We start from the raw sequence: 25,270 nt of genomic DNA on the forward strand, positions 1-25,270 counted from the left end.
AGAACCTTCACTAGAACGTGACTAGGATTGACTGCATCTTTCCAGTCAAAGAAGCGATGGTAGTGGATAGCTTCTGAACATTACAAAATGGTGTGGGTGACTTGCATCTTGCATAATGCATCTTCGTATATAGACTTCCCTTGCTCTAATGCATCCACGACGAACGTGACCAGAATTGACTGACCCTTCCGGTCAAAGAAGGGATGGTAGGGGAGGGCTTCTGATAAGGATCAATCTGTGTGGGTGATTTGCATCGTGCATAGACTTCCCATCCTGTAATGCATCCAAGATGAACGTGACCAGAATATCGACGGGATCCTTCCAGTCAAAGAACGCATGGTACTGTTGCAGAGGAGAGCTTTTGGTAAGTAACTACGAAATGCTGCGGGAGGCTTGCATCGTGCACAGACTTCCCACGCTGTAATGCAACCATGACGTGCATTGATATGCATGCCTGTGGTTTCAGAAAGAATGGTTGGACAATTTGTCTCATGTACACTTTTAGGTCCGCACATACCACCCCACATACCACCCCTCTCTTAATCTATCCGTTGCATAGCTTTATGCTGTAGGGCGGCTACATTTTCAGGCAAACGTCTAGAAATTGTGGCAAAACCTGGTGACGAGCAGGAAGGGGCTCTAGCGGTGCGTCCGCCCTGCATGTTTGAGCTCATTTCCGACACCGAGGATGTTTCCAGGTTGGCGAACGTACCAATAGTTCTCACTGCGTTGGAAACCATGGCCTGCCAGATCACCTCTTGTCTCAATGCCAACCAATCCATGAGTTGAAACCTAATGTGGACTCCGGTAGACCTGTGTGATAGAACAATGGCTATAGCACGGTTAAAGCGAACAGTTTTGTCTCGTGATGCACTTTTCGTCCAGTGCATCAAGATTGACATTCTCCCCTTTGCGTCCAAGGAACCATCGTCTTTTAAGAACTGCCAGCGCACTCACCTTCGGTTTTCTTTTCTTCCTGACCAACAGCTGTTTTGACAATCCTCATCCCACAGCTCTCCAAATCTGCAAATATCTTCATCCCCTACCTCGGGATATCTCCAAACATCTTCAATCCTTCACGTCTTTTCTGGCAGCTTGTCATGGATACAGGCTGTGCACTCGAGCAGAACGCCATCCGCTCGAACACTTACGAGGAACTGCTGGCCAACAACCAAGCCCTCCAAGACAAGAACACGGCTCTACAAGAGCAGCTTCGCGTTGCCAATACCGAGAACCAGGAGCAGTATGTCTGGGCAGTGTGCAACTCCACAGTCTTCCAGAAGTGGACAGCCTACTGGAATGGCATCCAGCAGCTCAGTCGTGCCATGGATTTGAAGGTGCGCGAGCTGCGTGGACGGTTGGCCAAGAGCCAAGGCGACCTGGCCAAAGAGCGTTTCCTTCATGCCAGAACAATGGCTGAAGTCCACCGCCTACGAGACGAACGGGATATTGCCCACCGAAATGCTCGGATCTTCCCAGCCGAGCCCGGTTCAAATACGGTGGCGGGGGGTTCGATACCCGACTTCACACTGTTTCCTGGGGACGGTTTCCTAAACGAAGAGGATTTTGAAGACTTCAAGGAGTCTGTGGAAGCATCGCCGATGGGGAAGAATCCCCATGTGTACGGCAGACCTGATGGTTTCTTCCCGCGACTTTAACGTCGATGAGGGGCATCTGGGTTTTGGAGTTGGGACACTTTCACGGGGGAATTGGCTCATGTTGGTCTTGTACATAGGACAGATGGCATGATACGGACAGGATGTTTGGGTTAGCGGCGCTCGAGCTGTCGCTACAGTTCGGCAGCAGGCCTGGAAATGTTGCCACAATTTGGGTCTTGGATATCATTTCTGCCATACCTTCAAGGTCCCATCCCCAGTAGAATTGATATATGTCGGTAACTCAACACTCGCTTACACTAGTACTCATTCGGTCTAGTCATGAGTATATGAAGGCATTCTCTGTACATAGATATCCTTCTTCCTTAGACATCATTAAGAATACCATATCTAGTGATAAGTCTCATTATACAAGTAACTGCATACCCAGGTATTACCAACACTGATCAGTGTTGGTAATACCTGGGTATGCAGTTACTGCTATAATGAGACTTATCACTAGATATGGTAGTCTTAATGATGTCTAAGGAAGAAGGATATCTATGTACAGAGAATGCCTTCATATACCCATGACTAGACCGAATGGGTACTAGTGGTAGCGAGTGTTGAGTCGTTCCAACACTGGCAAAAAACAGAAAATGAGGCTATTCACATGTTACATTCCTTCTCCGTAACCCCCATGACCGCAATTACTCCCTCTGCTGTAGTGGGCGTAGATCCGGTCATGCCGGGCGTATTTCTAGTAGCACTGCGCTAAGACGGCTTCCTATTGGTCAGTATCAGTGTCTTGTCTTTCCACCCAGCCTTCTAGATCCAGTTCCAGGTGATTCGTATCCACTAGACGTTGTAGTGCGTCACATCCCTTATCCTTTGTCATTGAATCAGCTGGATTCTTGTCTCCTCTGATCCATAGGATCTCAGTAATCTCCCGTCGTTCGTACGACTGTCTCAGACATAGAATGTCTATCATTAGTCTTTTCTCTTGTGTTGTCCCTAGCTTGACAAGACATTCGTATAGAGATTTCGAGTCTATACACATAGAAAGAGGTATCTTCCCCTGGGAAGTACCAGAGAAGATTTGATCCAGAGTGGATTTTATGGTGGCTGCAACGTCGAATCCCAGGGACAATGCGTAAAGTTCGGAGGCCAATACGCTTCTAGTGACTCGGCGGCATTTGATCGATTGCCAATGGATGATATTGGCCTTGTTCTGAGCGTCAGCTAGGGCTATCACATAGCCGATTTGGGAAGAGAGGTCTTTGTTGTTGGCGAATGACGAATCCGTAAAAGCCACGATTCTTAGAGACGTCACATCTAGCTTGACGAATGTGAGGCCTCTTCCTTCCATTTGCCATGAAAGACAGCGATTTAGGTACTGAGCATCCTCGTATGTAGGTTCTGTAATCTGGGCGGCATATGATAGGGCGAATGCCGCTTGTGGCTGTGACACAGTAGCGATGTATGCTCCTCGTGCTCGTTGGGCGACGTACTGTTCTTTCGTGAACGATTTCGTGAGTAATTGGATCTTCTTCGCTTGTCTGAGTTGGCTAATTCTTATGTTATCCTCGAGAGTAATAACGAATCCATTGAATTCGAGAGGCTGTTCCGGAGTGAGTCTCTCGGATGGCTTAGCCAGTAGTCCTGCGGCGTGTAGTTCTCGTGATTCCATGTCCATGAACTCGGTGGTACCGGCGATGAGAGAGTCATCGGTTTGTAAGCCAACAATTGCTGTCATATCGTTGTTGAATAGTAGGCAAGTGTCGAATGTAGACGGGGTCATTCCCAGCTTCTCCACATGGTGTTTATGATATGTCTGAAACCAGTGGGTACCGGACTCAGCAATTCCATAGAGGGGGAGAATGACACGGAGTATCGTTCTCGATGATAATCCCATTTCAGCTGGGGCTAAAATAAAGACATCTCTAGCCAATTCGGATCGAGATTGCGTGTATGCCTGAGTAATGTCGCGTAGGTATAGAGATAGCTGTGGGATAGCTAACGCTAGGGCGATAATAAGCCGTTGACTGGCCCGTTGAATGGTAGGGGCCTGAGTGAGAATCCCATGCTTCTCCGAGTCATTGAATGCTTGGACTACTAGTCGCGACTTCTCGAAGGCTTTCTCGGTACCCTCATTCTTGATTTTGTCCACAAAACGACTACCAAATATCCGTGCTCCTGCGGGGATATCTTCGGTCTTCATGATCTCAAATACACCCTTTTCAAGTAGTCCATTCAGTTCTTTTTGCCGGGATGCCTGGAAGTTCGGTGAAGGTGGCTGTGGCATGGACTTAGATATGTAGACCGTGATGTCAGGAGAGCTTCGAAAACGGGCGGGAGCATGTCGACGTCGAGGAGGGTTATGACGTAGTGGAGCGTCCTGAGGAGGGTCTTGATGGTCTTGGTTATCGTCATTTTCGTGTTGAGTATCGTCTGACTGTGGAGATTCTTGTTCGGGGGACTCGGGAGACTCGATTGGGGTGTCTGTTTCTTCCAAATATGGCTTGACGATAGTGATTCGGAAGTCTGTAGGACCATTAGACAATTCGACGGTGCATGTCTCTCGAGAAGTGGCTAGCAATTTGTATGGTCCAGTCCACTTCTTTTGATGCGTTCTCCACACCAGTACCGGGGAACCAATTGGAGTATCATGCATCCTCATTGTCTGGGGGCCGTTCCGCTGATGTAGGGCGTCATTGACTTGTCTCTTAGCGTGGAGTTTTGCAACTTCAGCCATTGCTATAGTGATAGCTTTTGCCCTCTCAGTAGTAGACAGAGTTGGTGCATCGTCATTCGTGATACGGGGGAAGGTTCCAAAAACCAGCAATGTGGGAACGATGCCGTTGTATCCGGCTGTATCGTTGACAGCCTTGACAGCCATTTGTAGGCGGATCTCCTTCCCAATACCTTGGTTCTCCAGTTCCGCAGTGATTATCGAATAGGCTCGTCTCAATGGAGTGTGATATCGTTCTACTAGGCCGATAGAATTAGCGGCCTCAACTGGTACGCATTTCGTTTGAATGCTCAGAGTTCTGGCGTTTTGCCTAAACTCGGTACTGTCAAAGTTAGTCCCAGCGTCATGGACAATGACATCTGGAGGTCCGACATATACGTCTATCCAGCATAGTCTGAGCATGTCCCATGTGTGGGAGGCAGTCATATTCGTCAGCCATCGGGCGGCCTGAAATGAAGTTCCCTCGTCAACAACTTGTAGTTCAATACTAGTACACTCCTCAGTCAATCCTAGCATCGTCCTCCACTCTACAGTACCTTCAAGCGGCTTTAAATCAGCTCTCACAGCTATACTCAGATGTCAGTCCATTTGTGGCTCATATCGCGGCCATTGACTATGCTGGAGCTTCCTCACAGTTGGTCGCGGATTACGTCTCCGCTTTGTCGCTGGCAGAAGAGCTGGGATTCGGCGTGGTGTCTTCATTCTCCGCATATGAGGCGCAGCATATGGCATTGCTCTCTACGCTGCTTGCGAGCATCATGCCCACCATACACATTTACGATGGGGTCAGCATTGGCAGGGAGACAACAAGAGTTATTGATGTCCTAGATCAAGCTGGTCTGCACAATACATACAAGGCCGTTCAGAATGAAATATCTGCACCAGGAAAGAAGAGTGTGAACACAGACACGAAAGTGCTGCAACTGCTGAACGCGTTGAATGGCGAGCTTGGTACTCAGTACGGGGTCTTCGAGTATCACGGCCACGCAACACCAGACTCGGTGCTGACAGTCTTCGGGACTGTAGAGTCGTCATTGGCCTCGCAGGTTGCTCTGTCGCTCGAAAGAGAAGGCGCGAAAGTGGGAGTCGTGAATGTCAGAGTCTACAGGCCATTCATTGAAGAGGAATTTCTCGGGGTCCTGCCTGAGTCAGTGAGGAAGATCGGTGTGCTTGGTCAAGTTGACGATCAGCAAGCGGTATCGGACAGCAGCGTGCGCTCGAATCTGTATTGCGACGTTATACCAGCGATCGCATACTCAGACAAATGGGCAACGCCTCCAGCGGTAATAGACGTGAAATATGCGAGGGAAACTGTTTGGACGCCTGTCTCTGTTGCGGCAGCATTCCAACTGCTGGTGGAGAAGCCAATTTTGCAACCTGAGGACATATGGACTGAATCTGGAGCCCCTTCGGCCCTCCAGTTGCTTGACCCTTCATCTGTTCAGCAGTATACCTTTTGGGACATTGATACCTCAGACTCGGCAAACGCGCCGGTTGCGCTCGGCCAAGCTTTGGCAACAGATTCCGCGAACAACGTCACCACCAAGACAGGATACGACAATCTGATTCAAGGAGGAGTGTTCCGTTCTAATATTCGGAAGTCTAAGAAGACGATCGAGGCTTCTTACTCGATCGATGCAGCAGATGTAGTCTATGTCGGCGGCGAAAGCCTTCTCAAGATGTATGACATCCTCGGTGGCCTCAAGGCTGGCGGAAAGATCATTTGAAGCTACCAGGCGTAAAAGATGACGATCTTGAAAAGAAGCTTCCAGTCGAATTTAGAAACGCATTGGCCGCCAAAGGTGCCAAGTTGTATATTCTTGATCCACCAGCAGTTGAGGTCATAGCCAATGATCCAGCACAGGAAGTATACTTGACGGAGCTGGCATTCTTGCGCGTCGCGTTGCCCAACCTTGAGAAGACTGGATTGCAGAAGCTGGCATCTGTCAACGGAACAATCGAGACATTGCAGGAATTGGCCAAGGTTCTAGACAACGCTTTGCGACTCGTGGAGATCCCCAAGACTTGGGCCACCGAGGAATTAGAGGGCACGCCATCCTCATTGTTCAAGGACATATGTACGAGCAGCTTTGTAGCTTACGACAAGATTGAGGTAGACCCACCCACGTATCTCAAAGACTGGAAGACGGCGGCCAAAGGCTTGATTTTCAAGGAGGCTTACGGCACAAAGCCGGCACTGCGCCCAGACGTCAACGTCAAGACCTACACAGTGCATGTACAGGAGAATCGCAGACTTACGCCGCCATCTTACGACAGAAATATTTTCCACATCGAATTTGATCTTGGGAATTCAGGCCTGACCTACGATATTGGAGAAGCGCTCGGTATTCATGCTGAGAATGACGAAGTCGAGGTCGAGGAGTTTATCAAATTCTACAAACTTGATCCTAAGGAGATTGTTGAGGTGTCGAGTCGCGAGAATCTCGAGGTGCTCGAGAACAGGACAGTGTACCAAGCTCTTATGCAGAATGTCGACATCTTCGGCCGACCACCGAAGCGATTCTACGAAGCTTTGGCTGAGTTCGCCGATGATCCCGATGAGCGGAAAGAGCTTACCACATTGGGAGGCCCTACCAAAGAGGGTAACCAGGAATTCAAGAGGAGAGCCGAAGTAGATACTATTACTTACGCCGACATCCTTTTGGGGTTCCCTTCGGCCCATCCAAGCTTCCATGATATTGTCCGCATTGTTAGTCCGTTGAAGCGAAGAGAATACTCAATTGCGTCATGCCAGAAGGTGACGCCGAACAGCGTTGCTTTGATGATTGTGGTGGTCGGCTGGGTAGATCCGAAGGGTCGTGACAGATTTGGTCAAGCTACAAGGTTTCTTAACAAGCTCAGAGTCGGCGCTCCTGTCACTGTCTCCGTCAAGCCGAGTGTGATGAAGCTGCCACCGAAGTCTACCCAGCCATTGATCATGGCTGGTCTTGGCACTGGTCTTGCGCCATTCCGAGCCTTTGTGCAGTATCGCGCGTGGGAGAAGGCACAGGGCAAGGAGATTGGGTCCGTATTGCTCTACATGGGCTCGAGACACCAAAGAGAAGAGTATTGTTATGGAGAGGAGTGGGAGGCCTATCAGGATGCTGGTGTCATCACGCTGCTTGGTCGTGCTTTCTCCCGTGATCAGCCGCAGAAGATCTATATCCAGGATCGGATGAGGCAGACAATGAATGATATCATCCAGGCTTATCTGAAGGAGGAAGGGGCTTTCTATCTTTGTAAGTGCTTCTGCACAAGCGTGAAGACGAGCTTACTGATGCGTTGCTGCTAGGCGGTCCTACATGGCCTGTACCTGATGTCACCAACGTGCTTGAAGATGCTATCGCCAGGGACGCACAGATGATAGGCAGGAAGGTGACCCCGAGGACTGAGATTGAAAAGTTGAAGGATCAGCTGAGATATGTTTTGGAGGTTTACTGAAATCCAAGCATTGCAAGCATATCTGCTTTCTAAGCGTGGCGTAGGCGGTGCGTCTGAATTTCTCGGATATTTCGCACCTAACTTATACGAATAGAACTGATACATTTGATTTTTGACCCTCCATCCACTACCTTCCCCATACTGCACCAAGTTTGTCCTGCATGCGAAAGATCTCCTTTGTGAAGACTATGTATCAGTCAGGGGTTCAGGGGCGATATTTGGTTTGAGAAGCACGCCTTGTAAGGCGACGCTAGGCAAGGAGTGTTACCGATTGGACAATGACCGTGGCGCGAAGTTTGCGCTCACTTTGCTTCTGCTTGCAGACAGTCATATTATGATACAACATAGTCACTATAACAGCATTGACTCAGCGATCTTAGTAATGGCTTCGTGAGTCCACTAACAGCAAATTTCATCATCTGAGGAGTCTCTCACGCACTGTCGCAAACCTCCGCGCTCACCCGCACCGCAAATCAGCAGCCCCACATCAATTTCCCGACAGCACAAAAAAGTACACAGAATGTCTGGCCGCGCCTCGCCATCACCAGGCAGAAGACCACAGCTAAACGAGCGCGCTTCATCCTCGGCTTCTCTCTCCAAGGGGTCTCCAAATACCGGTCATCTCTCCAAGTCGCACAACAAAGGATCCTCAACCAAGCTGCACAAGGCGCATGCCGTCGGTCATGGACGTCACCCGTATGGAAGAGTGCCATCACATGGCAAGGGTCTACACAAGCTCTCCAAGTTGGGTCCTGGCGATGCAGGAGAGGTTGCAGGACACACGAGACACCATACTAGATCAGCGTCGCATACACCAACGGCCAGCCCAACAACACAGAACTTCAAGCGCAATAGCTCTAATCTCAGCTTACCAAGAGTTGGGTCTAAGGCGTCTATAAAGAAGAATAAATCCGAAGTATCTCTGGGGCGGAACCCTTCATTGACCAAACTGGGGAACCAATCGAAGGGAGAGAAGGCGCAGACGAAGAATAGCTTGCGCAAAAAGGGCGATGATGATGGTCCCGTGAAAGGGCAAGCGAGCTTCGAGGTGGGAAATGAGGATCACGAGAACGATGACTGGACAGAGGAGAGCAACTCACAGTCACCCCATACCACTCGACATGGCTCAGTAGGTCGTAAGACTCCCCAACTGGAAGATCCTCCTTCGCCAGATGAGCCCGCAGAACCGTCTCCTCCAAATCTCCCTCAATCACCACCACAGTCTCCACCTAATAATCCTTCAGCTTTCGTCGATCATGCAAAGGAGCAAGATCATCATCGAGACAGATCCCCATACTCTCACCCACCAGACGCAGACGACGTGACTCACCGTCTCCTCAATCGCAGTGCCCACAACGCAGCACCTAAAACATCTAATGTATCGGCAACAGTTACACCAAATGGCTCCAGCGGTTCTCCAGCATTCGTTCACAGCCAGGACTCCGCATTCGGTAACAGGGATTCCATGCCCGGAGACGGCATATCTCGCTTCCTCAACGGCACAGGCTCGAACTCCGGCAGCGCAACACCAGGCTCTGTATCTCACCTTCAGCAAAATCTAGCACATCTCAACCACACCACCCACCATGACCGTCCAGGCTCTCCAACAGACTCATCCTCAACCGTCAAAGCCCCTACTCGCAGGGTCAAATCTGCGGCTAATCTGTCCCACCCGCGTCTCAGCAACGGCGAATCCAGCTCAGCATCTCCACCCATACCGAAACAATCCAATGGCAAGAACCCACTCAAGCCTCCAAAAGAAACTCGCGTCTCACCCTTCGAATCAGCCCGCGGCGCCGATCCCACTAAGGGCAAATCACTCACGCAGCTGAAGTTGGATCTGCAGCGCATGTCCACGCAGCGTGATCCACCATCCGATCAACACCCGCTCTTACAACACGGATCAGGTTTCGGAATCCAGAATCTCAGCGCTGGGTCGAAAGAGATGGAGGCGAGACAGGCAAGGCAGTGGACGCAGGCAAGGGTCGAGTGTGCGAATGCGAGGCGGTTCTATCCCGATTTGCTTGCTGGCAGTCTCAAGCAACAAGCTGTGCAGAGCAAGCTCGATGGGCGGAAATTTGATGGACAAAAGAAGCTGGATGGGAAGAAAGCGCCTGATGGGCACAAGGGGAAGAGCGTCAAGACGCCAGTCGGGAACTCTGGGGAGGCGTCGCACGGGAGGGGCAGAGTGAGATTTGAGGTGGGGAAGGGAAGCCCAGAGTTGGTGGAGGAGCATGAGGAGGATGGGCCGATGGACGAAGGTGTAGAAGGGCTGCTGAGGAGGATGTGGGTGCAGGGAGAGACTAGTGGTGGAGAGGAGTAGCTGTGTTCATTCAGGCGGTGGATTGCAGCCAAGGAGACGGGTGGCTGTGAGCTTTGAACATATGGTAGGCGATGATGCTTTATGAGGCCTGTCAATCGGAAGCGATGGTGTTGGGGGTGGAGCATTCCAAGGAGCTTGAGAGGTGCATTGTTGGACGCAGGGTCTTCAACCAGACTTATTCATTAGTTTGGCAAGAATTCGGGTTCGAGCTTGTATATACCATTGCCCTTAGGTGGGATATTTCAACACGCGCGTGCAAGGCTCATTGAGCCTTGCAAATAGCAGTTTAGAATGCTTCGGTGCTTCAAGATCGAGAACTCGAGATCATGTTACGTTGCTCGAGTATACTTGTACGATATCACCTTTTCTTACATTTCATCAAATGCGACAGATTTCGTGCTGAAAGTATACCTAGATTCCTAGTTCGCAGGCACTTTTGAAAGGAGCGGCTTGCTCCTAAGACAGGCTTTGCATGTGTCGACCACGACGACCATCAGCGTCGACGACAGACATGGCCAACATAACAAATGTGATGTCGGCGATGAATATGATAACGGCGATGACTCATGACGACAGGGAGGTAATATGTGGGCCGTGGTGAGATATATCTATGGGTCTAAGGCTTTGCGGACGATACTCCCGTGGGCTCGCCATCTCTCTCATCAAATCAACCCTTCTCAAATCCCAGCCTGATCATTCGTCCAACCTATTCGCTCTGCAATTTCCCGCATGACATATTAGGAAGGGGGGCATGCAGCTGTCAGCCTTTTTCTACTTTAGCGTAAGATAGAAGGCTGCATGCTCTGCGCCTCGCAAGCCTCGTCAACAACTGTCAATGTTTCCATCAACATACATCATCTATCAAGCAGACAAAGCAAAAATCTCCGCCAGTCATCATCAGTTTTGTGCACGCTACTATCTGCTGATCGGAAAGAGAAGGCCAGCGGTGCCTTTTGACCAGAACCTGGCCTCTTGGAGGTTATAAAGTACCACTTCGGGTGGAATCACAGACTCTACTTACCAGCGCAGTCAACGAAGTGCAAATCAGGATTCAGCGCCATGAGCTTTGACTTTAGCATTGGCGATATCATCGCGGTGTCGCACCTGGCCAACAAGGTCCGCAAGCGCTTGGTGGACTCGTCTGATCAATTCAAGGCTGTCTCTGATAAGTGAGTCGCTCCCACTTCTTTTGAACGGTACCGAAGATACAAAGCCATGTCTTTTGATATTTGCGATGGTATGTCCACTTCGACAGCGCCTGTTGGATCCATAGTTTTCGCCTGTACTCTACACATCGTTCCTTATCATACCTTATCTTTCTTTGAAGCTATTTGCTCTGATACATGTTGGTGTAGTGTCTTTGGGCTTCGATCGACACACCGAGAATCAAAAGGGTGAAAAGCCTCTCCAATATCCATCGTGACCTTGAAGAAGTCCTACCGGAGCGAGAACTCACGCCTCAGCAACACCAGGATCGCCAAGATCACATCCGAGGATGCGAGAATGTGCTCAAAGACTTGGACAAGATCATGGACAAGTATGAAACTCTGGATGCCAATCTCGCAGGCTTCGGCAACAAATATCGAAAACTTTGGAAGAGCTCATGTTTGAGCCTGAAGGCTTGAGAGAACTTCGCCTCCGATTGATCTCCAATATCGGGTTATGGAATTCTTTTACCGGTACACTTTCACTGTAAGTACAGATTTATATCGGAATGGATTCGCATTTCTTCTTGAGCATGCCAGCATTCTCCTCGGTAGTGGTTTGGCTTCCACCATGGCTAGGGCTACTTGATCTATAGAGTTGTCGTATCCACGATATACATGGTCAAGACAGCGGATAGTGCCGGTTCAACTTGATGAAGTCCTCGTTACTGCACACCCATACACATATAGGAGAGCAAGTCTCTCGATTTATTCTTTACAATGGGAAATGCGTTGCTGATGTTCGTGATCAAAAATAGCGGGCTTTCTAAATCGACCAAAGCTGGTGTAGATCTATTGAACAGAAATCAAAACGAGGAGCATCTTCGTACAGTTGCAGAACGGCTGTCAACTTCAGACTATCCTTCACAGCAGACTGATCTCTTCAACTAATGCCAGGAAGGGACTGGGCAATGGCTTTTTCATTCCAAAGAATTTCAAGCATGGCTTGACGGGACCGAGTCAACGCTTTTCTGTCCCGACATTCCCGGAGCAGGGAAAACGATGATAACATCCATCATGACAAACAACCTTCAGCAACGTTTCCAGGGCGATAAGAAGGTTGGCATTGCTTATGTCTATTGCAATTACAAACGACAGCCGGAGCAGACCATCCACCATTTTATGGAAAGCCTGCTCAAAAAACTAGTTCAGCAACAGCCCAACCTGCCTGAACCAGTCAGCACTCTCTACTCCAGACATATGGAGAAACGGACAAGTCCATCTGTAGCTGGAACATCGACTGCTATACGCTCCATCGTCCATGGTCTCGCTAGAGCGTTTATTGTGATGGACCCTCTTGACGAATGCACTGACACGAACAAACCAAGATCGATTTTACTGGAAGAAATCGCGAACCTCCAAGTTCAACCAAATACACATTTCTTTGCAACCTCGCGCTTCATACCCGATATAAAAGCCAAGTTCAGAGGCATGGCAAACTTAGAGATACGGGCAACAGATGCAGATGTGCAAGCATATCTTGAGAATAAGATTTCAGAGACGCCAGTTTGTGTATTCACGCAATCGAGCGCTGGAAGAAGAAATCCGGGCAGAAATAGTAAAATCAGCTGCTGGAATGTAAAACTTATCCATTGCTCTAGTCGACTAGACACCAAGTTGATTGGTATAGGTTCCTTCTCGCAAAACTTCACCTAGCGGTCTTTCCGACAAGGTTACAGCGAAGGATGTCAATATCGCGTTGCGGGATCTGCCTAAGGGATCAGGAGCATTGGAAATCACATACACACAAGCTTTAGAGAGGATCAAGGGCCAAAACCCAGGCTTTCGGCGGCTCGCTGAAGCAGTCTTATCCTGGATTGTTTGCGCCCCAAGACAATTGACCATCTAGACAACCAGTACGCTAGTATTGGTCTTGTCCTAAGAAGTCTTTCGGCGTATAGGTTTGCGTATGATACGTCATTCTTTGTCGGATCAGAATCTAGCAAGTTTTAGTCCTCTGACCCTAATTATAACACCAATCCGTCATGGTGATTTACCAGCGACTCCACCGGGTTTGGAACCTGTCTGGCGGTTCATGCACCTATTGCTGCAACTAGCGGAGATGGAGTGACCTAAGGTACCTTAGATCCTATTCCTACAAGGCTGCAGAGTTGCCATACAGACGAAGATGACATTTCGAGAGCGGAACAGACAACGCTCCAACGTCTTAGTCGTACCGCATTTCTTTTCGCAGTGCAGGTCGATCGCATTACATCGTCACCATGTCTAACGCTTGTGAAACATTGAGCCCACGTCCGGCAGCAGTGACGGGCCCGACAACAACGATAAGTGCAGACAATTATCTTGGTCTTGAGAGTGATCGTGAGGAAGGTCCAACCCGATCGAGCAGAGACAAGTCCGTTGATCTGGAGAGTGGCAATGCCAAGGAACCAAGCACACAGAGAAACGAGATGAGGTTTGTCTCGGAAGCAGGTCGGTATACTACTAGACATATGAGACACCCTGAATACAATACTGACCAATTGTAGCTAGTAAGAATGAGACATTTTGGTCCAAAATTACGAAATATTGGTTCGCTCCATTATGCCATGTAGAGGAAATAGCAAGGCTGAGGCTTTCGAAAGAAGCTTGCTTATTGCAATACAACCTTCGAGACGCAGCAACTCGTCCAGAGATCTATGAAGTAACAGGCTCAACACCACTCAGTCTGATAGCTCGCAGAAAGGATGATCCTGCCCTGGGAAAATGCCTATTCGATTTACTACTGCGCTGAACAAATGGCTTGACTCAAAGCCTCATACGATCTCATATGATAGTCAGAGCGAAGCGCTCGTTCCCATAGCAGGGTCAGCGTTGAATCCTCGTTTCTCTAGCAGGGCCAGCGTTGAGTGTGAAACACGGCGTTAGTAAGCAATATGAAGACGACGACGCTGCAACAGATGAAGATCCTCATTTCTTCTCCCACACTTGCCCCAAGCCCATCTATCTCATCCCCGCCTGCTGCTGCACCTGCATCTTCGCCGCCTCCATTTCCTGCTCAGTCGGCAAGTTGACAATCATCAGATACAGCACATTCTGCTTCATCAGCTTCCTCTTCTGCTTCCACGCCTTCCTCTCTTGTTTCCTACTCGGTGCAACGCCCGCCTGGATCCTCTCCTCGCGTCTCCTCGCTCGCCGCTCAGCCTTCGGTGGGATCTTGCCGCCGGAAATCAGCGTGAGCCACGAGCCCCTGAATGCGGGATGGTTGGGATCGCTGACGCGGGTCCCGAAGTCGGGCTTGGGCAGGTCGAGGCGTTGGTCGGGGTTCTTGTGCAACTGGTGTCCGGCTTGTTAGTAGGCCGAGAAGGGGGGAGTTGGGGGGGGGAAAGGACATACGTAGGACGCCTGTGCCCGCTTGTCGTAGTAGTCTGTCACGAAGGCCATGCTGCTCTTCAGTTTGCTCGCCTTTGCCGGGTCTTGCGTCTGCGCGGCTTCGTCCAGGGCAGGGAATACCAATGGTGCAGAGTCTGGCATCTCGATCGCTCCGTACGACCGGCCCGCGTTTACTGCTCTAAAGTTCTGATACGATTTGTGGGGCGCATTTTCTTTCCTGATGATCGTGTTCAGGTCCGCTTGCTGCACGGATATTGGTCTTGTCCCCTGGGGGATGTACTTCATAACCATGGCGTACAGACCCCTGGGCTTGAACAACTTGTCGTTCATCTCGTCAAGGAAGCTGTGGGTGCGCTGTGTAGTCTGCATGTAAATGGCTGCCCCAGCGGCGAATTGAATGACGATACTTGTAATCTGGCTGATTGGCTCTGGGACGAGGCCTACAACGCCTGCGGAGACGAAGACGACGTTTAGCAGTGGCGATGCTTGTGACGCTGCGTGGAAGGTTTGGATGAAGGATAGGAAAGGGGCAAATTACCGAATCATACCCCGAAAGTACGAATCCTTACCGAATCATACCCCTAATTACCGAATCATACCCCTACACCAAATCACACCCAAATATAAGGTATGATTCGATAATTTGCTATTGCTTGGGGTATGATTTAGTAAGTTATCAAAGTGGCCTCAAACTACGAAGGAGATAATCCGCGATCTAGCCTGTCTAACCATAGAAGTAAGGGATTTTCTCTAACCATATTTGATAAGAATTCTATCAGTCTGAAAATATTAGATGAAAGTCGAGTGAAGGTAATTTCGACTGCTCGAAGGCTAAATCACATCTTACGCTTTAAGATTTACGGGGTTTATATTAGTAGCGACCCCTATGGGGGTCTTACGAAGGCCTTACGAAGGCCCTACGGGGGTAAATATTTAAGTTTAAATAAGAGTATTCTAGCTATTAAGCGTATTATTATAGATATTATTATTAGTAACTTAGCTAAAAAGGCTAATCTCGAGGGTGTCTACGCTTAATAGCTAGAATACCCCTATTTAAACCTAAATATTTACCTTTATAAAGCCTTCGCAGAGCCTTCGTAAAGGTCGCTATTAATAGTTTACTGCCCCGAAGACACTTTTAAGATCCTCTTAAATACCTAGATTATCCTATATTTTATACTATAAATACCCTTATTTAGGCCTTTATAGGGGTCTTAAAAAATAATTTCTAATAGATATCTAGCTATATCTATAAGTAGGTTATTTAAGTAAATCACTATAGTAAGTATAAATCCTTATTAAATTATACCCCAAGCAATAGCAAATTATCGAATTATATTCTATATTTAGGTGAAATTTGGTATAGGGGTATAATTCAGTAATTAGGGGTATGATTCGGTAAGGATTCATACTTTCGGGGTATGAATTAGTAATTCGCCCAGCATGCAAAGCGCCTGTTTTGATATTCTACCTGAAGCTTTCGTAGCATTTATACGCGTTCCGTGTTATATTTTGGCGGGTATCACCACTTGTTGGGGAACTGCCACTGTAAATCGCGCAATGCAGTCCAGTCTCAGGGTTCTCGAACCGTAAGCTTCCCACGAAATGCGGTATACATGACATCCCTTTTTTCGTCGGCGCAGCGATACCTAACTTACTAACGGATGCTGCACTTCTCTCGATGCCGACTCCCTATATTTGGCGGATGCATAGTACTAGGTCGCAAAAGGGAACGGTTACTGGTATGTCTATGCTTGGTGGTTTGTATGTAATACTGTATCTACGGCAACGTCCTTTCTTACCGAACTCTCTCTAGTGTCTTGTGCGGACTGACCACAATTCCCCAGATCTGGACTACGACTTCGCTTATGCCGGTACTTGATCAATAACAGAATGTGATATTGCAATCGTTTCTGGTATCCTGATCCAAAATCGTTCACAATCAACAAAAAGGCTAGCTAACTCACGCGGCAGCTTGTTCACCATCCCTCCGACTAGTACTCCCCCAGGTCATCTACAATAATCCCAATCTGATGGTACTGCGCTCGAAAGGCTATGTTCCCGGTCGGAGTACAATCCAAATCACCCTTCAGCGAGTACTCAGAGCCATGGCGAACCACACAGCGAGATGAGCAGTCACCACAAGCTTATGATACTGTCAGATAAGACACACGGCATCTTGGTTGTGGGTCAATCTCATGCAACCGTCATTGCAGGGAAGAGAGAGATGCGTGGCCAAGAAGATATTGAGATGCTGCCATCAACCACGCCAGCTGATGGTGAGATCAGTGTACAGCGTCATTTGAACGTGAACTGGGCATAGATCCACTAAGGGCTTAGTGCATGATCTACAATTCGAAATGTGGCATGCAGGACTACGGTCTCTACGATCTACCAGACTGAGCTGTCCACATTAACTTGAGTCTGCAGCTATAGAACGGACTCACCGCAGTATCGGAAGTCAAAGCTCGCATACGTAGATAGACCACGCTGAGAGTCAAGCACTACTTCAATGATTCCTTCATCGTCGCTACCATGCCAGACCCAGAACCGTACGACACGCAGACAGACCCAATGCAGTAGAACTTGACATTATCTCCTACTCCGCTCTTTCCCAGCAGAGACTGACATCATGAGGTGGACACTTACCAACGACGCATTGCAAAACATTTTTGTATAACGTACAGATGAATGACACTTCCGCATCACAGCGGTCTGCAGGCTCTTCGGCGAACATGTTCTTGTCGTTGTTTTCGACAAGGACATTAAAGAGGCGTACATTGACACCAGTGCCGAGGGTCATGCGTTGGCGGCCAGCCTACACCATTTGTTGGTTGTGGGCGTGAGTATGCTTCGTGAGATTCACCTCCCGAGTATTCTTCTTTCTCCTCATCTCCCAAACCTGGCAACAAGGCGCTGAGCATTTGCCGACGTCAGCTTCCTCAGGCTCTCGGTTGTCTGCCGACCGAAGTCAATTACGAACTGTCTTTGTCCAACTCAAAAGGCTTGGAGAATTAGATACTTCCCAAACAAGTCATTGTTACTTTCCCTTCTCAGCGCAGATTCAGTACAAAGGAATCTACAAAGACAGGACACAAGAGGCGCAATGTAATTGTCGCCACCCAGAGGCTGTCTTTGTGTAATCCTCGACGCTTTATGCTGATATGTTCTCAACCTATAAAAGCATCCAGCCTTCATCATCTTTCCATACGCAAAAGCATCCAGCCTTCAACATCTTTCCATACCCACAATCAGCCCCAATTCACAAGTCTTTACCACAACATGTCGCAATCTTTTCTCAACCAGCTACTCAACAATCCCGAGAACCGCGTACAATCGGAACAAGGCGAACAATGCAGTATCTGTCTTGAAGAGTACGATACACTAAACACATCGACCGGAACGATCGAGTGTCAAATCCGCCTACCCTGCAACCACAGCATAGGCTCATTATGCGTCGTCACCTGGCTTCAAACAGGCAAAAATTGCCCCGTCTGCCGGGCAGTATTCTTCGGTGCTGCATCCCTACCGGCTACCACCAGAAGGGACGACGGACCAGGAGTGCCCTTGAGCGAGTCTCAGGGAAACGAATCCCCAGCCCTCTTCGTGGCGGACATTTTCCACAACCTCGATTTTCCCCGCAGGCCCGCAGGGCCATGTTCCTACGCAGATCCTAAGGTTGGCAACATCAATGGCCAGCCGCTTCACGGAATTCCCCAACGGCCAAGCCTTTTCTACACGCTGCGTCGCCGCCGTCAACATTTACATGGCCGCACGTATCTGGGGTCGAAGCTTAGATCTGAGGGACATCGCGCGAGCAGCCGGCATCGAGGTGCATGAGGTGACGCATCTTTATCAAATTATGTACCCGCTTCGAAACCAACTGACTCGCATGTAGATTCTTGGGCAACGTGGTAGTTCAAGGGGGCAGAGGGAGTAATTTCAACCCACTTGAGTGATATGCACACGCTTGGTTAGAAAATACAAACAGCACTGTTGCAGTTTATCCATTTCCTAATCATGTCTTTTAAGGCAAGAATACTGTTTAAAAAGATAAATCGAATTTGATTTTCAACAACCCTCCTCTTGTAATCGCCTGTGTTGATTATAGAGCCGTATGGAATGATTTTTGTCACCTAAGATGAAGTGCCTCTTCGCAATTTGCGGTCCTCTCGTTATGTAATGCGGCAGATAAACTCATTCGATTTCAATTTGCATGGAACGAATAGAGATTGCGGGCTCACTCAAGGATAGTGAAGAAGGATCATCGATTTGCTCTAATCGTATGGGAAACGCTACACTTAAGCTTTTCCCTACGATTAATGTATCTGGCGTATCTTTTCAAAGCTGGAAGTCCTAATTTAGCTCAATTCTGCTATTCTGCAGTGATAAAGCCTAGATAACGAAAGTAAGAAGTTCAACATATGATGAGCTGCTGACAAATGTCGATCAATCTGTGCACAAGAGGTTGAAGCAGAGGACTCTCTCGATCATCAGAAGACGGAACAAAAAAAAGACCACCCTACAGAGGTAGAACTCCCCAGCTCATAACGACGATCGTGGTCCCGACAGCAACCTACTGCCGACCACCAGATCTCCTCAACTCAATTTGGTTGTGATTGAAGAACCGTTGACGGAGACGACGCCCGATATGCCATTCGAGGACGTTCCCAAAAGCTCCACTCGGGATTACCGCGGCTGTAGATGAATGGTACCTTTATAAAGAACACTCGAGCTCCATGGTCACCCAGGAATCTTGACCTGGAGATAGCTCCATCTTTCCAAAAGAGGAGTTTCAATGAGAATTGACGGTCTTTCCAAATCAAAGCGGTATTTAAGATTCCGACTCGAGTTTTACAAGTTCATTTTTTGTTATCAGATATTCCTACTCTCTTAACCTAAAGTACAGCTGCGAAAGAACCCCAACGGGCAGTCCCGCTAGGGTAAGATTAGTACGACAGGGGACTGCTGGTGGGGAACCGTCCGTAGCTGAGTAAGAGCCCCACGACTTTACAACGGCGGTACAACGGACTTTTTCTCCTATTCTTCTTCATTCCTCCATCTTTTACATCAGCATGGGTGTCCTTGTACGACTCATTGGCTCTGGTGTTGGCCTTGCAGCCGAAGCCATCGCTTCAAAGAAACAGAGATCGCGCTCAAACTCCCCTGGAGCTAATCTGTCCCCCCAAGCCTCTGCCTCGAGCACCAGGGATATAGGACCTTCCTCTTCAAGCAACAAGAGCGAGAAGAAATCTTCAAAAGCGCGTGAGGCACACGAAGACTTTGAAGAACCACCGCCAGCCTACGAACAAGTTGTCGAAGTACCCGAAGAGCGGGCAGACGAGCTCATCGCAGATGGGAAAGCGTTGCCCTTGGACGAGAAACACGGTCCAAGTCAGGAAAGAGAGGGCCACGAAGATGACAGCGACAGCGACAGCGAGGGCGACGAAGCGAATTGGGCTCTTGACGAAGCAGCCGAAGAAGTCGCAACGCCCGGAGCCGAAGATCCCAAGCTCAAGTACGGAATGATGGCACAGCCGACGATCGAATCGTTCAGCGCGGTGGTGATGTCGAAATGCCCGCCTCTGAAACACCCGACAAATCCGCTGCAACGACCTGTTATCATTCCGCAGCGAAGACCCGGCGCTCGAGACCGCGGCTTCATCCACGCTTACTCGCCGGACCTCGCCGAAAAAGGCATTTCCGAAGAAGCTTTCCTATCGGGCGAATTACTAATTCATACCCCGAAAGTATAGATCCTTACCGAATCATACCTCTAATTACTGAATTATACCCCTATATCAAATTTCACTTAAATATAAGATATAATTCGATAATTTGCCATTACTTGGGGTATAATTTAATAAGAATTTATACTTGCTATAGTAATCTATTTAAGTGGTTTACTTATAGATATAGCTAGATATTTATTAGAAATTATTTCTTTAAGGCCCCTACGGAGGCCTAAATAAGGATATTTATAGTATAAAGTATAGGATAATCTAGATATTTAAGAGAGCCTCGAAAGCGTTTTCGAGGTAGTAAACTATTAATAGCGATCTCTACGGAGGCTCTACGAAGGCCTTATAAAGATAAATATTTAGGTTTAAATAGAGATATTCTAGCTATTAAGCGTAGATACTCTCGAGATTAATCTTTTTAACTAAGTTACTAATAATAATATTTATAATAATACGCTTAATAGCTAGAATACTCTTATTTAAACTTAAATATTTACTCTTATAAGATCTTTATAAGATCTTCGTAGGGCCTTTATAGAGGTCGCTATTAATATAAATCTTATAAATCTTAAAGCGTAAGGTGTAATTTAACCTTCAAGCAGTCGAAATTATCTTCACTCGACTTTTATCTAATATTTTCAGATTAATAGAATTCTTATTAAATACGATTAGAGAAAATCTCTTACTTTTATAATTAGATAAGCTAGATCGCGAATTATCTTCTTTATAGTTTAAGGCTACTTTAATAACTTATTAAATCATACCTTAAGCAATAGCAAATTACCGAATTATACCCTATATTTGAATATGATTTAATATAGGGATATGATTCGGTAATTAGGGGTATGATTCGGTAAGGATTCGTACTTTCGGGGTATGATTCGGTAATTTGCCCTTTGCATGCTAATGCTCCACAATTCATCCGATTGACCTTACAGTCCTTGAGCTTTCCGCTCCTTATGATTGATACAATACATCGCCAGGACGATCTTCTATCCCACTTAGATACGTTACACAAACGGGAAAGATAGCGAACTCGAGCCCGATCTTCGTCCTCGTCTCCGGTGCTTGACACCTTTCCACTGCTTACTAAATTTCCCTCAGCTACTAGCGGCGCCATTGAGCCGCGCAATGCCTCCCTCTTTCCCTAACACCGGACCCAGCAATCAATCTGTTTCTTCTACAATCGGTGACCAGTTTCAGCTTCTAAGAACGCCTCGCTTGGAGAATAGAAGTGAGTTACACATACCGCATCAGTGTCCCCATATTCGCGTCCACACACTGGACCATCCTTTGGCTCCCATCCTCCATCCGTGCAACTCACCACCCCCGTCGTGGTATTACTGGTCCAGCTCAAATCTCCCTGGGTGAACTGGATATAATCGCCTTCATGCTCTCCTGTTATCATGATAGCCAGCCCTAGCCGAGGTTGGAATGAATAGGTGTCTCCGACGTTGATAGGCATGCCCAAAGGATAGGTGTAGTTGATCGCCGTCTCGCCAATGGTGTCCCCGTTGCCGTTTGCCATACTCACATTTGCAAACAAGTCGGAGCTTTCGGCTCCACAAAGTTCATACTCGTCGACGTGAATCTTGCAGGTGCTGGTAGCAGAGACTTGCGTGGCTGTGGCTGTGCTCGAGGGAGCTTCTGGCGGGGACGTTCCCCTAAACTCGGTCCACAGGCTCGCGTCAGGTGTGGCGTTGGGGATGTCCGGGTTGCTTGGAGCCACGAAAGATGCAGGAAGTACGGTGCTAAAGTTGACAGGTGGGTAGAGATCGGCCTCCGTGGTGGACGAGGAGGATATGAAACCGGACTGTGCTTGATATACCTTGCGAGGAACGGGCGGAAAGACAGATCTAAACCATTCTTGGATATATATCGCTGAATGCCATAACAGTCAGGGTGGCTCTCATGCATGGGTGTAAACGCAGCTCGTGGGAGGACAATAATCATGCGGGATCATCGGAATAGAAGGTGTGCAAGTCCGGGAATCACACGCTAACGAAAAGTTTTTGAACCTATCAAGGCAGGACGTGATTCAAGGAACATAATCACTCACATAGGGCGGCACAGCCATAGGAGTCAGCTATGGAGGCTATTTTCAGCAATTCAGTCATTCGCAGTCATCCGACACATTGACTTACGAGTGACATAAGACCAGTAGGCCCCCTTCAACTTGGCCTGGTCCCAAATGGATTGAGGGCCGTTTGCATAATCCCTAGTATTTGGTTGAACCACTGTGGAGTCGAAGTGGTAGGTTTCGTGATACAAGATCGTTGCTCGATTCTCATAGAAGTTCTCCAAGATGTTCTTCTCAGCTGATGGGTTAGGCATTTTGGATACACTCCTGATTGTGTCCATGAGCGTGGGTTGGGCAAAGTAGAGTTCGCACAAGGTTATGTAGTGATTCGTCCAGAATGTTCCGACTTGGCTATGTGTATAGCCGGCAGACAGTGGATATTTAGTGCAATAATCTTGGTGCCAGTCATAACAATAGAAGTACAAATACGTGCTACGAGGTGCGTTCTCGGTGTCGAGAGCATGGCGTCTTGCAATGTTGTCCCCAATGATTTGCCTGAAGTTCAAGTCCGGGCGAATTACTAATTCATACCCCAAAAGTATGGATCCTTACCGAATCATACCCCTAATTACTGAATCATACCCCTACACCAAATTTCACCTAAATATGGGGTATGATTCGGTAATTTGCTATTGCTTGGGGTATGATTTGATGAGGATCTTAAATGATAGCTTTCTGATATGAGAGGGTTTAATGAAGTTAATGGTAGCGGTAGGCTTACTGAGCGTCTGGTAGTAGTCGTCGACTTTTTTGACGGTGGTATTTACGCTGCGGGCGGGGTTCGGGGCGAGGTTTGACCCCCGAAGCTTACCCCACCCCGTTGCGCAGCGTAGTAGGAATTATTCCTTCGGGGGCCCTACGAGGCCCTACGGGGCCTATAGGACCCGAATAGGGGTGTCTGCAGCGTGAAGTGCGGACACCCCCGGGCTCGAAATTTCGCCCACTCGGCTTTCGTCTGATGTTTTTAGGCTGATAGAATTCTCATCAAATGCGGTCGGAGAAACTCCCTTATTTCTATGATCGAATAAGCCAGATCACGGATTATCTCCTTCGTAGTTTAGGCCACTTTGATAACTTACCAAATCATACCCCAAGCAATGGCAAATTACCGAATCATACCCCATATTTGGGTGTGATTTGGTGTAGGGGTATGATTCGGTAATTAGGGGTATGATTCGGTAAGGATTCGTACTTTCGGGGTATGATTCGGTAATTTGCCCTTCAAGTCCCAGGGAAGGGAGCCGCCTGTGCTGGCTACATTATTCCCAAAGTAATTGATCATCGCCGTGGAAAAAGCGCCGCCGGGAACATATCTCTGTTGAGCTTGATCCAGGAGGCTTGCGTCGTACCATGCTGCTTCTATGGCATATTGTTGTTGGATTGAACAACGACTGTCCAGAAATTTCTTAGACAGTGCCGTGTTAGCGGACGGCTCGCTGTGTTGGAATTCGGATCACGTGACTCTTGGCGTCTTGGCGATCACGTGACATGGTTATATAATACGCCTTAGCGTATTTATATCTAATCGCTCTTTTCTTTATAGTAACTTTATAATTAATAATTAAATATCTTATCTTATATTTCTATAGATTATAAGCTTAAACTCTACTTAGTAATTATTATATTATAATTACTATTTATCTTTATAACTATAATTACTCTTAGACTTTTAATATCTATTTTATAATATCTAAAATTTATTATATAAAGATAGTAATAGCTATAGAGATATTCTTTTAATCTTTTTAATAAAAATATTTTTTTCTTTTAAAATAATTATAAATTTAAATAAGTATAATTAATTAATAATATAAGAGATTAAAAATTATTTTTATCTTTATTTTAAGTAAGCTAAGATATATTATCTTTAATCGAAATATTAAATTTATTAAATTTATTAAATATATAATTATATCGTTATATAATTAAGTTATATTATTAAGATTCTTTAAATTTTATTAACTTTCGCTAAATTAGAATATTTAATTTTATTAAAAATAAAATTATTTTATATTAATATTAATTTTAAAATTATATATTAATTATTAAATTAATAGCTATTAATTAAAAGTAATTAAATACTAATATTAATAATCTAATTATAATCTAGAATATTTTAAAATTAATATTATTATCTCTTAATATATTTATAAATTTATTAAAATTAAAATAATAAGAATATTTTATTAATATTAGCTTTTAAGCCTTTAAAAGTCTTTTAAAGAAAAAAATTAAGACTCTATTATCGAATTCTTTTTCTATATTTATTTATATTTTATTATTATAATTATAAAATTAGAATAATTTTTAAAGTTTTATAATAGTAATTAGCGATATAAATATTTTAAATTTAAATTTTTAAATAAATAATATAAGAAGAATATTAATTTCTCTCTAAGAAGAAGATCTATATATTTATAATAATTATACTTTATATAATTCTATTAGAAATTAGTTTTTATTTATAAATTATTTTTATTATTAAATATTAAATATTTTAATTATATCGTCTATATCTATCGTAATTTTATATATAAATATTTTTTATTCTTTATATAAGAATTTAAAATTTAAAGGCGATAGTTAATTAATATTAATAAGATTTTTAAAAATTTTAATAATAATTAAAGTATTTATTCTACTTTCGCTACTTTATTAAATAATAATTTTATTAATTTTAAATTCGAAGTTAGTAAAGATATATTTAGCTTTATAAATAATATTAAATTATTTAATTTTTATATTAAAATATTTATTATATTTACTTTAAAGCTATTTTTAGAATCTTTTTTTAATTTTA

At 46.3% G+C, this 25,270-nt stretch overlaps 9 protein-coding genes across 9 annotated transcripts; 7 read left to right on the forward strand and 2 right to left on the reverse strand.

Annotated features, from left to right (window-relative positions):
• Positions 1-289: 289 nt before the first annotated feature.
• Positions 290-1,658, forward strand: HO173_000584 (uncharacterized protein; the record flags this gene model as incomplete). The annotated part of the gene is made up of 2 exons (XM_037302533.1): positions 290-364; positions 1,014-1,658. 2 exons carry the CDS (start codon positions 290-292, stop codon positions 1,656-1,658), a joined length of 720 nt encoding a protein of 239 aa, XP_037171112.1.
• A 3,447-nt stretch (positions 1,659-5,105) lies between these two features.
• Positions 5,106-7,788, forward strand: HO173_000585 (uncharacterized protein; the record flags this gene model as incomplete). The annotated part of the gene is made up of 3 exons (XM_037302534.1): positions 5,106-6,042; positions 6,084-7,586; positions 7,640-7,788. The coding sequence occupies 3 exons, from the start codon at positions 5,106-5,108 to the stop codon at positions 7,786-7,788; spliced, it is 2,589 nt and encodes an 862-aa protein (XP_037171113.1).
• A 520-nt stretch (positions 7,789-8,308) lies between these two features.
• Positions 8,309-10,111, forward strand: HO173_000586 (uncharacterized protein; the record flags this gene model as incomplete). The annotated part of the gene is made up of 1 exon (XM_037302535.1): positions 8,309-10,111. One exon carries the CDS (start codon positions 8,309-8,311, stop codon positions 10,109-10,111), a length of 1,803 nt encoding a protein of 600 aa, XP_037171114.1.
• Positions 10,112-11,170: 1,059 nt separating this feature from the next.
• Positions 11,171-11,736, forward strand: HO173_000587 (uncharacterized protein; the record flags this gene model as incomplete). The annotated part of the gene is made up of 2 exons (XM_037302536.1): positions 11,171-11,280; positions 11,505-11,736. The coding sequence occupies 2 exons, from the start codon at positions 11,171-11,173 to the stop codon at positions 11,734-11,736; spliced, it is 342 nt and encodes a 113-aa protein (XP_037171115.1).
• Positions 11,737-12,333: 597 nt separating this feature from the next.
• On the forward strand, positions 12,334-13,165 carry HO173_000588 (uncharacterized protein; the record flags this gene model as incomplete). Its single annotated transcript, XM_037302537.1, has 2 exons — positions 12,334-12,894; positions 12,947-13,165. 2 exons carry the CDS (start codon positions 12,334-12,336, stop codon positions 13,163-13,165), a joined length of 780 nt encoding a protein of 259 aa, XP_037171116.1.
• A 373-nt stretch (positions 13,166-13,538) lies between these two features.
• HO173_000589 (uncharacterized protein) lies at positions 13,539-14,050 on the forward strand (the record flags this gene model as incomplete). Its single annotated transcript, XM_037302538.1, has 2 exons — positions 13,539-13,749; positions 13,806-14,050. The coding sequence occupies 2 exons, from the start codon at positions 13,539-13,541 to the stop codon at positions 14,048-14,050; spliced, it is 456 nt and encodes a 151-aa protein (XP_037171117.1).
• A 209-nt stretch (positions 14,051-14,259) lies between these two features.
• Positions 14,260-15,018, reverse strand: HO173_000590 (uncharacterized protein; the record flags this gene model as incomplete). The annotated part of the gene is made up of 2 exons (XM_037302539.1): positions 14,260-14,592; positions 14,653-15,018. 2 exons carry the CDS (start codon positions 15,016-15,018, stop codon positions 14,260-14,262), a joined length of 699 nt encoding a protein of 232 aa, XP_037171118.1.
• A 4,706-nt stretch (positions 15,019-19,724) lies between these two features.
• On the forward strand, positions 19,725-20,405 carry HO173_000591 (uncharacterized protein; the record flags this gene model as incomplete). Its single annotated transcript, XM_037302540.1, has 1 exon — positions 19,725-20,405. The coding sequence occupies one exon, from the start codon at positions 19,725-19,727 to the stop codon at positions 20,403-20,405; it is 681 nt and encodes a 226-aa protein (XP_037171119.1).
• A 1,132-nt stretch (positions 20,406-21,537) lies between these two features.
• Positions 21,538-22,724, reverse strand: HO173_000592 (uncharacterized protein; the record flags this gene model as incomplete). Its single annotated transcript, XM_037302541.1, has 4 exons — positions 21,538-21,570; positions 21,640-22,271; positions 22,450-22,476; positions 22,535-22,724. 4 exons carry the CDS (start codon positions 22,722-22,724, stop codon positions 21,538-21,540), a joined length of 882 nt encoding a protein of 293 aa, XP_037171120.1.
• Between the last annotated feature and the right edge of the window lie 2,546 nt (positions 22,725-25,270).

This window comes from Letharia columbiana (genome assembly GCF_014066305.1).
Source record: "Letharia columbiana isolate WasteWater2 chromosome Unknown Sc0000000_s0, whole genome shotgun sequence".
In the NCBI taxonomy this organism is placed as follows: Eukaryota; Fungi; Ascomycota; class Lecanoromycetes; order Lecanorales; family Parmeliaceae; genus Letharia; species Letharia columbiana.